Source organism: Camelus ferus, chromosome 17 (genome assembly GCF_009834535.1).
Source record: "Camelus ferus isolate YT-003-E chromosome 17, BCGSAC_Cfer_1.0, whole genome shotgun sequence".
Taxonomy (NCBI): Eukaryota; Metazoa; Chordata; class Mammalia; order Artiodactyla; family Camelidae; genus Camelus; species Camelus ferus.
In genome coordinates, this window is record NC_045712.1 from 22910987 (window position 1) to 22926043 (window position 15057).

The following is a 15057-nucleotide window of genomic DNA, read 5'->3' on the forward strand; positions in this document are numbered from 1 at the left end:
TTAATTTGCCCACATTTTCTCAATGTGGGCAAATTTCTCAATTTCTACAAGCCTGGGAGGTAGGTATTATTAACCCTATTTTTTCAGATGAATAAACAGATCCAGAGAAGTTAAATGACTTCTCCGGAGGCGCCAGCCATTGGGTGGTAGAGTCAAGACTGGAGTTCTCATTTGACTTTCTGATTTAGAATGCTCTATGTTGGGTGTCTTAAAGCTACTGGTGAGATACTGCTTTAGCATATCCCAGCAAATAGGAGAAAAGGAGAACATTCTTTCCAAGAGTGTTCCAAGAAATATTACTCGAGAATGTAACCACAAAGAGAATCCATATGGTTTTCTTTGTAACAAAATATGTAGAAAAAGAAGGGAGTTGGCATCTCCTCTCTCTCAGCCTATCCTAACCCCACCCACCACCAAGGTTCGGTGCCAGTCTTGCCTCCTCCGCTGGCTCCTCTGAGTGCCCTTCATCTGGAACTCAGCCCTGGCTAGCAGTACCACTCATTTGGCACTTACCATATACTGCTTTATGTTACTACTTTCCTTTCTTCTAATTATGTTCTGAACTCTTAGCTACCTAATGGAAATTCTAATAAGCAGAGAAATGCTAAGAAAAAAAAAGTAAATCTCTATTGATGGATGAATGGATAAAGACAATGTGGTATATATACACACAACAGAGTATTAGCCATAAAAAAGAAGGATGTCTTGCTATTTGCGACAACATGGATGGAACCTGAGGGCATTACATTAAGTGAAATAAGTCAGACAAATATTGTATGATCTCACTCGTATGTGGAATCAAAACAAAACAAAAACAAAACTTATGAATACAGAAAACATATTGATGGTTGCCAGAGGCAGGGTGGAGGAGGGGTTGGCGGGGTGGTAAAACAAGTGAAGGTGGTCAAAATGTACAAATTTCCAGTTATAAAATAAATAAGTCATGGGGATGTAATGTACAGCATGGTGACTACAGTTAAAAATACTGTATCGTATATTTGAAAGTTGCTAAGAGAGTAAGATCTTAAATATTCTCACCACAAGGAAAAAAAATTGTGACTATATATGGTGATTGTTGTAATACTATTGTTGTAATCATTTCACAATATATACAAATATCAAATCATTATGTTGTATACCTAAAACACAGTATGTCAATTATATCTCAACTTTTTCAAGGTTGAAAAAAAAGTAAAGATCCTGGGCATTCCACAGATTGTATCATCAGCCCCTGTACCCAGAGTTGGACGGGCCCTGTGGCGGTGGATGCCGGCTCCACCTTTGTGGAGGCAGGCTCTGTCACTTCATTTATCAGAGCACCCATTTTCCCCTAAATGAAACAAGGATAAACATCCTTGCCTTGTCCTGGGTTGAGTGTTAAAGGAAATAATATGTATGGATGTTCAATGGAAGAGACAAATGTTTCTCTGGCAGTGATAGGGTTCAGGACATGCTACCCCAAAATAGGGCACCTTGAATATTTCAAGCTGAAGGAACTTGAGAAATGGCAGGTGTAGGAAGAACTTTCTGACCTTTCCCTAAAGCAGGTCATAAAACCCTCATGTGAGAGGTGCCCTCTCAATGCCCAGAGGAAAGGAGTATCAGTATCTCAGCAGACAAAGGGACAGAGAGGAATTTGAACAAACAGTTCAGAATTTGCTGAGTTTCCTCCAGTTTACAACACTTAGCTCATACTCTTCATCCCATCATCTTTCCATGGCTTCCATTCTTCCTCCAAACTAGCACAAAAACACTCAGCTTTAATCATTTCTTTGGGTCCTCATTTCATTATGAAGTCTCTTGTGTCACATAAAACTTAAATAAATCTGTACACTTCTTCTCCCGTTAATCTTCATCAGTTTAATTTTTAGACCCAGCCATGGACCCTAAAAAGGTTGAGGAAAACTCTTTCCTTCCCTACAGCAAGGAGCATATTAAAAGACCAAAGTGCCAGAATTTGGTGCTATTTCATCACGGCAAAGTTCAGATGTAGCTTATCAATGTCCTTATCCTGGAACTGTCAGGTCAAGGTTGTTTGGTCAAATAATTCTATACAAAATCAAACTGCTTAAATATTTATTGGAAGCAATGCAACTGAGTCCTCAAAAGTTTGTTGTTTATATTTTCAGTTTAAAGTTAAAAGTATTTTAGTGTACATACATCTCATGGTTATGGTTTTAAATAAAATTGGATTCGAAAGCTAGATAGAAGAGTGAAACAAAGCCTTATCTGTGTTTTTCCCTCAGCTTTCAAAATGCTCTTCTCACCCCATTTGCATCTTGGAGGACAGGTGACCCTACAGCAGAAGGCTCAGCCACACCATGAGATTGCACAGTCAGCAGCTAGTTTTGCTCTGCTCAGTCCTATAAAATACTTAGGTCTAATAGATGCAAGCCTAACCTACCTTTTCATAAAAGGTCAGTTCTCTTCTGTTTCACTCTGCCGGACTTAAGAAGAATGGCATGAACTCATTGGCTTTGCCTCTGAAACCTCTTTTGCACTACCCATCTCCAGTTTGAAGGATGACATCCAAAGACTGCTCCTTTTTCATGGTCAATGATAACTTAAAAAAAAAAAAAAAACTTTCCAGCTCACACCAGTAAAGATCCATGCTATTCCAAACACTTTAAAAATGAGTTGACTTCTTTGAGGGGAAAGAAAAGACTCCTGGCTTATTCTGAGAAGGCATGCCAAAATATGACATTGAGATTACCTGTCAGTTTGGTTCAGCTGATGTATTTCTAGCAATTGCAGGCTACACGGCTCATTTCTCTGATGTGCTATGCCTTTCAACAGATCTCTTGGCTGCTCTCTAAGGATGATGTACCTCCATTCTCAGGGATTCACTGACTAAAAATTTTGAGATTTTTATTCACATATATTCTATTGGCATAAACTGTAGATGGGCATTTTTTCTTCCCAAGTCTCAGTTTTCAGTAGATACTTAAATGCAGAAATCTGTGGCAAGCAGAAAATGCCTGTGCAGTCATGTTTCACCTAAGTAATCATATTTCCACTACCTTTACTAAACCATAAGGCGATTTAGCTCAAAACAGATCAATGGAAAGTTTGAAACTGTGTATGTTCTCATGTGTTTCATTATTGAAGAATAAAAGGCCATCAAAGGAAAACAAAGATAGGAAAGGAGTCACTAAATAAAAAACAAAAAACCTTCTATATAAAAGCGTCTATCAACACTTAGGAATCATATGATTTTTAGACATTTGCAAATAAAATACCCCAGTTTCCTCCCGAATCCATTAAAACCAAGTTATGTCTATCACCAAACAAGCCCACTTAGATTATTTTCCAGCATTAAATATTACACAAATATACCTGCTTTAAGGAACTCTAAACAACAGACTTAGAAGTATCTGAAAGGTTAAAGAAACATTAATAAATAACTTTTCAAAACTAGGTATAGCTCTTTTAATAATTAATTTTGCCAGCTTTTGCTACTGGAAGATATCACATAAAAATAATTCTATAGTATTTTCATACTATCTTATCCAGAAGGATATTTATATTCTAAGATATTTTAATGCCATTTTTAATTTCTTCTTCACTTTTTTTGTCTTGTACTTATCAGCAATATAAGTAAAATTAAATTGTAAGTATATAGAATATACACAAAATGAAATTCTATTTGGTTCACATTTTAACATTACCTTTCTACACCATCTGCCTCTGGATTTTCAATAAAAAATCCTTTGCTCTGAAAATCATCTTTGCCAAAAGACAGTTTGGAAAGAGCTTTGGAAAGTTGTCACACCAACACAATCACAAAATGAAATGGCACAGAGCAGCTTAGGAAGATACAGGAGAGTTGGGTGTTTTATTACATTTCTGTACCAGATCATTGTTTCTAGGAGGTAATCTATAAATTTTTAATTCTTCTAGTGTTCTTTAGCAATGTAAAAAGAACTGTTCCTGACCTAGTTCAACCTCTTTTATCACAGTTGTGGCAATAATTTTATTGTGCAAGAGAAACTGGTTATCCTATTATCTTTTGGGTTAATGCTTATTGAATGGCAAAGTGTAATTTACGCCCTTCTCTTTAGATAATGAATTTTGAGATGGCCTTCAAAGCCCAGAACAGGTAATATTCCTTAAATTCAAGGCTGCAGGCAATGTATAGATAAGTGAATGGCTTTTCATATTGTGACAGTTAATCTCCATTAAAGTTAGAGTGCTTCAGTTGAAAATTCAGAGTGATTTTTAATGTATCCTGTTTAACATCAATGTCTATCTCATAAGAGCAATCGAATGGGGAAAGAGAATTTCCTAGTACTTGAGGCTTTAGGACAAATGAATTCAGGTTTAACATAAACTGTATCTGGACCACATTTATTATTCCACAAATCATATAACGAGTGGTTTACACAAAAAAAGACTCCCAATGAATCCTCCATCAGTTTTGCCTCAAGTAGACCACATGTTAGAGACTCAAATTAAGACAACGTGTAAACAGAAAAACAGAAAGCATTGAACGATTTAAGTATGTAACACTGTGGTTTTATCTCAAAGTGGGAGGGTAGAATGAAGATAAATAATTCATTCCTACAGGTATTTCTGTGCAATTTCAATCCGTAGGAGTTCTACAACTTGTTAATATGCCCTAGCCACTGAACAGTCAAATTTCAGATTCAAGGGAACTAAAGCTTATTAAATGAATTAAATGCACAGGTATAAATGATTAGGATGTTAATCTTGCCAGATAAATAAATATTAGTAAATAAATAATGGTAATATAAGACTAGAAGCAACCCAGGAGTAAAATTGGGAGCTACAGAAGAGAATTCATGAAGAGAATCTATAGGTTCTGTTATCAGTACTTCTTGAGTTTTCATATTTATCTAGAGAGTGAACAACAAAGCTTTCAGGTTTCAGAGTTGACACAACAGATAGCTACCTAACTCAAACTCCTCACGATGTTGACTTAAGAGACACTTGTATTTTAAGGGGGGGGAAAAGGCAAAATTAAAAGAAATCTGAGAGTATCTGTGGAAATTCCCATGTAGAAGTGCATTTTACATGGAGAAGGACAGTTTCCCACTTGGCTTAGCAGGTTACTTCACGATGCAATTGCCAAATCAATTGCCTAATGGTATACATAAAAATACTTTTGGTCTTTAGCCACTTTGTGACTCTGCAAATCTGTGCCTATAACTGACTGTAAATGCAGAGCTCTGGCTGGAGTTCTTTTAAAATCTTGACTTGTCAAAGCACTAAGCAGTGTTCTAGCAAATCATATGCTTCCTTTTAATTTTACTTCAGAAGGCTGAAGTGTTACTGCTGACTTTCTAAACAATGTGGAGGAGTAAAATTAATTGGGATAGGCTAGACTGAGCTAACAAAAAGACTCCAAAGTATACAATCCCTCAAACCCAATAGAGTCTGCTTCTCATTCATACAATAGTTTGAGAAGGATGCCCTGAGCAGCAGGCAGCTCTCCTCTTTGTGATTCAGGGTGTCGGCTCTTTTCATTCTGTGCCTCTGCCACTCCTCTTGGTCTCCCAGTGGCCTGCAACCCAGTGCAGGGGGAGAAGAAAGTGAGCAGAATCAACGTGCTCCTTTAAGCCTTGGCCTAGAGAAGACACCCAGCACTTCTGCTAACATTCTACTGGCCTGACTTGGGTCATAGAGACAAACCTAACTCAAAGGAGCTTGGGAGATGAAGCCCAGCTATGCCTCAGTCAATGGAAAGGGATAAAAATATGGTTGGTGAACTGCAGAAAATCTGCCACAGGCAGGTCAATTAATTTTGTGCCTCTGACTCCTTTCACTTACAAATGGGTGACAATGATCTATATCCAAATACCAATGTTGAGAGCTTATGAATATGTATCATCGACAAAAAAAAAAAAAAAAAGGCAGAAGGCAGAAAACAAGAAAAGAGTTTATTTGAGGTCTGGAGAATCTAGGAGACACAGATTCAGGAAAAACTGAAAGAATGTTCCATGGAAAAGAAAGAGTCAGGGGCTTATGAAGACAAAAGCCACAACGTTGTTAAAGTTGCCTGGTAAGAACTGTGATTGACTCTGACGCAAGTCATGAAATATTTGTCCTTAAAGAATAATGAGTTATTTTAGGGTAAGGTTCTGATAAGTATCTTGAGTTCCTGGCAGATGTTCAGATGCTTGCATTAGGACAGTAAGTGGTCAGAAGGTCAGATTCCATACAGTATGAGAAGTGCATAAGTCACAATTGCTCAGTGGCCTCCAGGCTACATTTTAGAGAGCTTTCTTAGCAATAGTGACTCATTTTCATTTTCCTTTCAAGGTCTGCCTGTGAAGCACTTTGAGTTCCATGGATACATACTGCTACAGTTTATGCCACTGCTATGCTATTGTCAGTTTAAACATTACATTGCGTAAAGTAACAGTAAACAACATAGAATTTTCTACCAAAGAACATTATCAAAAACATTATGTTGAAAGAAAGAAAGAAACAGGAAAGGGAGAGAGAGAAAGAAAGAAGGAAGGAAGAAAGGAAGAAAGAAAGACTATTTAAATGAAATCTTGCCTGGCCATAGAGGGGTAAACTATATGGTGTTCTAATCCCACGTTCTTGTATTCTCGTTACATTACTCCATATGGGACAGCTATTTATTTCTTCCTAGATGAAAGTATAATTATTTCTGCTTCAGAACTGACAGACTAAACTAGTTCAACATATCAGAAATATTGTTCTAGAAAACATTTAGCACCACTTAAAATACTTCCATAAAGTAAAAATACAGAGGAGTGAGACCTTTCTGGAGAAACCAAAGAAAAGAACTACCATCCTAACCACGTGGTAAGGACGAGGTAGTAAGTTTTATAGTAAGTCCACAATCTTTCGGTATCAATCATGTAAAATAAGTATCAGTAGTGACACAGTAGCACAAGGAAAACAAGTTTCCCTAACGTGTAGACAGTGTAATTTAAGAGTGTACCTGGCAGGCTAGAAGCAAGATACATGATCTACCTGAAAACCAAGGCTGGAAGATGCTAATAACCAGCTCAGCAAATGAATCATTATATGACCTTGAGAAAATTAGTTAGCTTGGTTTCTTTGCCCAAAAAGGAAAGCAGTAATAAGCAGATACTTCTAGAATAAATCTTTAAAATCTGAGAGAGAAAGGGAGAGGGAGAATGGGGAAGAAAGGGGAGACAGATGGGGAGAAAACAGATGGGAGAAAGTTGCAAGACTGAAAAAGTGTTGAATGACTGTTCTGAGCTATACTAAAAGCAATAAGCACAGAGTCTAAGAATCAAATATATTAATACAAGTAAATCAGGCATGATTATTTATTTAGCATTTATGACAAACGAACGCTTTGTTGGATGTGGAGCTGAAACCAACCATCCCTTCTCTCAGGTTTAATGTGACAGATAGACAATATCTTAACATTCTATTTAATCCAACAAATATTTGTTAGGCCTAGCCTCTGTGCCAGAATGTGATAATAAATAAGACAAACATGGTTCCTGCTTCTCTGAGCTGCTGAGACAGAAAAAACATAGGTAAACAAAATAATTATGGCTCATCTGATAAGTGCTATGAAGAGAGCAAGGATATGAGCCATCATTAAATCACAGGGATATCAGAGAGAAGAACGTTCCAGAAAGGGAGAATGACAAGTGCAAAAGCCCTGGGGCAAGACTTGTTTGGCACATATAGGTCAATGGGCTGGGATGGAAAAATTGAAAGAGCAATTCACAGAAAAGATGAAAAGATGAAAAGATGGAAAGATAGCAGATGACCAAGCCCAGCAACATCTCCTCCTAGGCCATGACAAGGACCTGGGATTTTACACTGGAGAAGTGGGAAGTCTGAGATGGACAAAGCTACACAGCTGGCAGATTTGGAACCAAAACACTGATCTTCTGACTTGGTATTTTAGTATCCTTTACCTTAGACCCCACAATTTTCAATGGCAAGTGTTATTTTTTACCACAAAGCCACTCAGAGTGGAAGAAACAGGGGGTTGGATTGACTGGGTTTTAGGTTTTCATATTTTATTTATTTATTTATTTATTTTTTAAAAAATTGTCACTCATGGGACACAACTTAAAAGTGACTGAAGGTTTTCCAGGGCAGTGTAAGACTCCTTCCCACTCCTGATCCCATGATTCCAACCAGGCACCTCCCCTCCCCTCCCATTAGTCTTCCTAAAGGAGTTGGGTTTAAGATGACAATCTTTCACCTGTATGTATTGTCTACGCTGTGCCAGATACTATGCTAGGTACCAGAGACATAACAGACTAAGATGCAATCTCTGACCTCTCAAAGCCTGTTGTCTAAAATACACAAGAAAGGTCATAAGGTTTGATTCACAAATATAAAGTTAGGCCTCCAAGTAAATGAGAAACATTTTCAATTCCAAAATATTCACATTCTTTTTAATATATCTTAAGAGCTGTATAGCACATTAAAGTCAATGTTAACATGTTTGGAGCCATGAAAACATGTATTTTGAAGCAATTTTCTAGTCTGAATATGAAAAATCCCTAAAATACCTTTGTGTTCTTCATTAGTCTGGCCCTGTTGAATCAAAAATAATAAATAAAAAAGGAAATGTCTTAGATGACTTTAGGTAATCTATTTAAGAAAAAAATTAATGAATAACTCACAAGGATGTAACATACAGCATGATGACTATAGGTAATAATACTGCACTGCATATTTGAAAGTGGCTACAAGAGTGGATCTTGAAATTTCTCATCACAAGAAAAAAAAAGTGTGTATGTGTGGTGATGGATGTTAACTGGACTATTGTGGTGATCATTTTACACTATGTACAAATATCAAATCATTATGTTATACACCTAAAATTAATATAATATTATGTTAATTATGCCCCAATTTTAAAAAAAATTTAAAAATTAATTCAGTTTCAGGTGTGCCTTTGAATTTTGTACCAAGGGAATGTATTACCTATTCAAAAAACACATTAAAAAAAATCAGGGTACATATTGTTTAAATGTTGAATTGAAAGTACATGAAGGGGAGTAAGGCTCTGTCTCCGGGACAAAGAAATGCAGACATGGTGTGGAGGAAAGGACTCAGGTAGAAGGCAGTAGCCCTGGATTCTAATACCAGATCCCCAGGGAGGAGTGTCGCACTTTTGAACCAGTGACTTCTCCACCCAAATTCAATTAAAACATCTGTCAAATGAGAACGAACACATTTTCTCTACCATTAAACTGAAATGAAAGGGAGCACTTGCCTTTCTTCTCTGATGAACTCCTACTCATCCCTGGAATATTAATTCAAACACCACCACCTCCATGAAGCCTTCGTGCCCCTTCCTGACCAGATGGAGTTAGTGACTTCATCCCCTGGGTTTCGAGAGAAAGGTCTCTAGCATTGCCCCAGTTTCCTTGCATTATCCTACTTCTTTCAGTTTCTCCCAGGGCCAGGAAGTTGTCTTAAACAGTCTTGGAAGCTTCCCAGGGGCTACCAGTTCAGTAAACACGTGCTTAATGAACGGTCAATGAGTGATACATGTTTCCTTGTCTGCATCGTGCACGGCTTCTTCACAGGATTCTGAGAAGAACGTTAAGACATGAAGTCTCCTCCCATTAACAAATGGTCCTGGGATGTAAAATCATAAACAATACAAATTTATAGCCGTCTTTTTCTTTCAAAAAATTTCAGTTCCACTGGGATATCTTTTCAATATAAGAAAATATTTTTAACAAGTCTGGTGGGAGGGGTCGTGGAAGGGGCCCCATATTATAGACTCCATACCTTGTTTCACTCTTTAGCTAGTAGTTGGCTCTCGAAAATCCCTTAAAATGCTCAACAGATGTTTGCTAAAAGAATAAGTTCTCTTTTCAGAGCTTTAAACAATGCACGACAAGTTCAAGCCTTCACCGGCTCGTCCCAAGACTGGATGAAATGATTTACGTGGAATTCAGACGAGGAAAATAAGGAGCAAAAATGGATAGTAGACAACACTCCCGAGTAGTTACAGGTGGGTTAGTTTGGCTTTTTTCAAAAATTTCCCTCAGAAAAACACCAAACTTCTAATGGTGGTGATCTAGCGAAATCCGAGATCTGAGGTAATTTTCGGAATTCCCTCTGACCTCTCCGTTTCCCTGCTCTTTCTAAACGGCCAGTGGAGCCCTGCCTTGCCACAGCGAGATTTTCATTCTGTGGCCCCGGGAGCCTCCACGGAGAAAGCTCCTGAGTAGCCTTGATCCTGGCGCCAGGACCTTTCAGCCCGCGAAAAGGAAGCACAGGGCCCCGCATGCCAGCTCGGACGCGCAGCGGCGAACGCTGTCCATGACCGTTGAGACAGTGGAACCTGACGACGCGGAACCTAGCGCCCCGGACGTGGGAACAGCGGAGCATAATAGCTACAGTACCAACCCGCCGCGAGGCCCGGCGAAGAGGCGGAAGTGGAAGGCCTGATGCTGCTGGGGGAACTTTGCCTAGATGGCACCTTCCTGTCCACGACTCCGCCCCCGCCAGAGGGGCTCGGCTCCGGAATTCAAGATGGAGTCTCTGAGTCGAGCTGGGCAGGAGATGAGCTTAGCGGCCTTGAAGCAACACGACCCCTACATCACCAGCATCGCAGACCTCACGGGCCAGGTCGCATTGTACACCTTCTGTCCCAAGGCCAACCAGTGGGTGAGTGCGGCCAGGCAGCTGAGGTCGCCCGCCCGTCCGCCGTCTCTTAAAGGGGCCGTGCAAATCGCCCTGGGTGGGGGGCGATGCTGGAGGCCAGGGCGGCGGAGGCGAGATCAGGGACTGGAGGAGAGCTTCTCCCGCTTCTGAGGGGTGTCGGGGGCCCCGGGGAGCCGGAGAGGGGAGCGAGAGAAGTAGGGCTGAACATCCGGGGGAAAAGCCGATAGAGGGGAGGATTGGAGGAGGATCAGTCCCATGGGGTCGGGTCCGAGGACGTGGGCGACCTGCCTTCTTTGCAGGTGTGTTCGAGAATTTGAGACTGGTGGAGTCAGAAAGATGCCTGAAAGATTGTGTTTGATGCTTTGAGGATTATTAGATAAATTATATATACATAATCTATAAAGCAAACACTCCTCCCCTCAACAGACACATAAATAAGAGCCCCCTTCACAGAGGTCATTTAGATTTAAAGCTTGAAATCCGGTGATTTAAATTCTTGGAAGAAAAGGAGTGGCGGTAAGTCCCGGTTTTCTCGAACTACACAGTATTTCCAGAGTTTGGAAAAGACTTCAAGGCACTTAGTTAAAGGGCTTCCATGTTAGTTGGATTACCTTGAAGCCTTTGAAAAAGAGACCCAGTAAATGTGTCCGTTCCGACTATGCTAGTGGTGATGTCACGTCTGAATACTCCCATCAGACTAAGTACTTTCGGACTTTTTTGCAAGGGAGGGGATCCGAAAAGTTACATTCATTCTGTTCACTGACTTGTTGGCTCGTCTGAAGCTTCGTTTGTTGTTTAAATGACATAATTTCCCTTTTTTAAAATAGTTGAACCTTCTTAACTCATTCAGCTATAGGCATTCCTTAGAAAATAATCCATGTTTGTTGGGTTGAATTAATAAATGACTGACGTTCACGTTTCAGTAAGAAATGAAATCTTTATAATAACAGAACTCTGAAAGATTGTCATCATAATATGTCCTTTACAATGTAATGCAAGATACATAGATTATATTTAATCAGTAATTTAGTGAAAATCATTTGGCATTTATAAACAGTTAATCCAGATGAAGAGAGTTTTCAAAATCATCTTGCTTTATTTTATCTTCTTAAGTGTAGCTGTTTTAAGATATCGCTCTATTTCGAATTGTTCTGAATCATTTTTCTTTTCTTGCTCTTTATATAGATTTGTGGAATATAGATGGCAGACAAGTGGTGAAGATTTGGGGCAGGGACTTATTATTAACAAGCTTTTATTTCTAGTTTGTCACAGACTTGAAATATTTTGGAATCTTAATTGTGGAGTTCTCCTTTGAATATGAAATACAAGCTATAATAATCTGAATTGAAAAATAAGCTGCCATTGTTCATTTGGATTATGGCACGTGGAACATAACCAAATTTTTTTCCTTTATTATTTCACAGTGAGTTGTAACTTTTGCACAATGGTTTATTTCTTTCATTGTGAAACAGTTGATTAGCAATTTCTTATATTAAAAACTTAGCATTTGAAATGCAAGAAAAATCCTCTGAATTTTTAGGAAGGAAAATTTCCATGATGTTATTTAAGCTAGGGCAATACTGTAAGAAATCAAGATGGTAAATATTTTAAAAAAATTTTTTTTTTCATCTCAGCAAATTCAATTTAATATGACTAATATTTAACTCTCCTGACTGTTGGTTACATTAAAATATTTAGGTTCTGTCTGAGCTTTGAACTACAGACTAATGTTTATTTGGTTTTTTTTTTAAAACACTGTAGCTTTGTTTAAAGTCTAGATACACTCTAGTCACAGCAAATGAAAGATGATACGAGTTGTACTTTTGATCAAAACATTCACCTTAAGCTAAAAAAAAGTTTTTAATTATTTGTAAGCCCTACAAGAATTACACTAAGACAGAATACAGTTAAATATTCATGATTCTTCAACAGAATTCTAAAAAATAACTAATTGTGTTTGATAGCAATTCTTAACTAACCACAATATTTGCTGCTGATAAAAATATACCAAAATACCCCAATGATGAAACAAAGTAGACTATAAGGTAAAATTTCTCATTTTTTCTATTAACTTTGATAAATTTTAAAGATGAAGAAATTGCTGTACACAAGACCTTAGCTTTAAAATTAAGAAAGTTGGCTAAAACATTTCAGTTTTAAAAAGTGAAATCTAATCCTAGGATTTTCTTCTTTAAATTTTAAAAAAAGAAAAATGCTGCAGACATAGGCATGTTGCTGGATTGAACATTGCATATCCATTAATATGCATCAATAGACTAGAAAGGATACAAAAGAAACTCGTAACTCTAGTTTGTGGAGTAAGAGAGACTTACTTGACCTGTTCAAAGTGATTGATTTTAATATAAATAAGTTGTTCCTAATCATGGAGTATTTCTTCTCCTTTGGGACTATATGGGTTGGATTATGGGAAAAAAAACTAATTGACTCATTTTCTATTATAGGAGAAGACAGATATAGAAGGGACCTTATTTGTATATCGAAGGTAAGCTTTTTTAAAAAGCTTTTTTTTTTAATGTAATGATGAACAGTGTCATATGGAATGATTCAGCCCTACTGTATGTTTGTCTTTGGAGCTTTACTGCTTTACCATTTGAGTATTCATCCATCCCTAGCTGTGTGATCCTAACCAAGTAATGTCCCTTCTTTGACCCTTCCTGTGATTCAGAATCAGACAGAACTAGAACTTACTTAGAAACCTAACAGAATCAAAAACATTTTCTAGTAATAAATAAATCTAAAACAGATGCCTTCTTCCCCCCATTTTAGGAAAACAAAGATACATAGTTGAGACAAATATAATGCCTGGACTAGCTGTTGTGTGATTACTGGATGAGAGATTATCTTCTATGACTCTGGTTCTGTCCCCTTTCCAACTCCCCCACAAAGTTCTGGATTGTATACAGTGTCTTTAGTAGTGTATATTTTTAGTTTGAGAGTCCTTTAGAAAGCCTAGATTATTCATAATTGCACATTTTTTATTTTTTACTTCTCTGAGAATTAATTATCATCTTAAAATATGATTGTTTTGTAAGTTGCAACTTTTGTTTTGTTCAGCAACTTTCATGGCCTAAAGGCAGCTGACAGGGTATATTTGTCATTGGAGTTCATTGTTTTCCTATATCCCTCTTAGGTCTTACTCTGACTGGGGCAGATTCCTTCCCATGGTTTCTACAGCTTAGGGAACTCAGCAGGAGTTATTAGGGACATCTGGTTCTCTGTGTGTGTGTGTGTGTGTGTGTGTGTGTGTGTGTAGTTATGTTTTTAGGATTGCCTTCCTTCATTTCTTCATTGATGGTTATTAACAAGAATTTGTCAAATATTCTTCTAAATTTTGTTATATAATTTTGAGATCTTATCTAAAAACACCAATCTTTTTCCTCCTTTATAACTGCTTTGATATTACTCTTTATTTTTTGACAATTTGTCCCTTGTTAGTCATATTCTCCTTTTAAAAGAAAAAAGGCCTTTACCCTTTACTTACTTCATTATTGTTCATTACCAATATAAATCTGTAGAAACTCTTGTTAGAACCTTGGTATTTGGAAAGTACTTTCCTGGTGTTATTGTTACAGTAGAGTACAGATCCACTGATTGTAAAAAAATGTGAAATTTAGCTTAATGAGTGACTTAAAAAAAATTATGGAGGCTTACATAGTATTAATTATAATAAAAGGAGACTAAAGAAACTCTATTTGGGAAGTGTGTGAATATTTTATGTTCTTTGGATAAAGATATATCAAGATGTCAGAAAATCGCTTTGGAGACCTTAATGAAGCCTGGATTTGGAATCAGAAAACCTATAGCTGAATCCTGGTTACATTATTTATGTGACTTTGGGTGCAGGCCTGAATCATTCTGAGCTTATTTCCTAATCTAGAGATTAGGATTCTAAAATCTCCCAAGTACACGGAATGAGAAACCATGAAGTGTCATATACAAGTGAAGAATTTCTAAAGGATCATGTACTGAATCACCCTGATGTGAGAACTAGGGATGTTCTGTATTGTAGGATTCCAGGCATTTTTTTCTAACTCAAGTCTTTCCATAGTTCTCATATTTGATGCAATAAAAATCATTGTCATGAGGGGCAGTAATTATTATAACCAAACCTGTACCATATTGTAAGTAAATGATATTTTCATTGAGCAAATGGTTATTAAACATCTACTTTGTGTCTATCTTGGGACATATCTGGAAAAATAAGGCAACCATATTTGCATGGAGCTTATTGTCTAGTGGAGAAGGACAATAAATATAAAAATAATAAGTGGTATGAAAAAAGAAAAGAGGTTTAGAGGTATTGAGGTTGGGAGCATTAAAAAGGATAGTTCTCAAGTAGGCCTCAGTGAGAACGTGACATTTGAGCAAAGGCTTATGGTAAGTGAGATAACTGTAGATACTGGGCGAGTAGTCCAG

The 15057-nt window shown here is 37.5% G+C and overlaps 1 protein-coding gene across 2 annotated transcripts in view; it reads left to right on the top strand.

Moving 5' to 3' along the window:
* Positions 1–10381: 10381 nt before the first annotated feature.
* Positions 10382–15057, top strand: part of DCP1A (decapping mRNA 1A) — a 50291-nt gene continuing 45615 nt past the window's right edge. The window contains exons 1-2 of one of the 2 annotated variants that reach the window (XM_006190380.3): positions 10382–10623; positions 13083–13123. In XM_006190380.3, coding sequence (XP_006190442.1) covers positions 10429–10623; positions 13083–13123 — 236 coding nt within the window. In that variant the 5' untranslated portion in view covers positions 10382–10428. The remainder of the gene's footprint in view (positions 10624–13082; positions 13124–15057) is intronic. The other variant, XM_006190381.3, reaches the window with a different exon arrangement.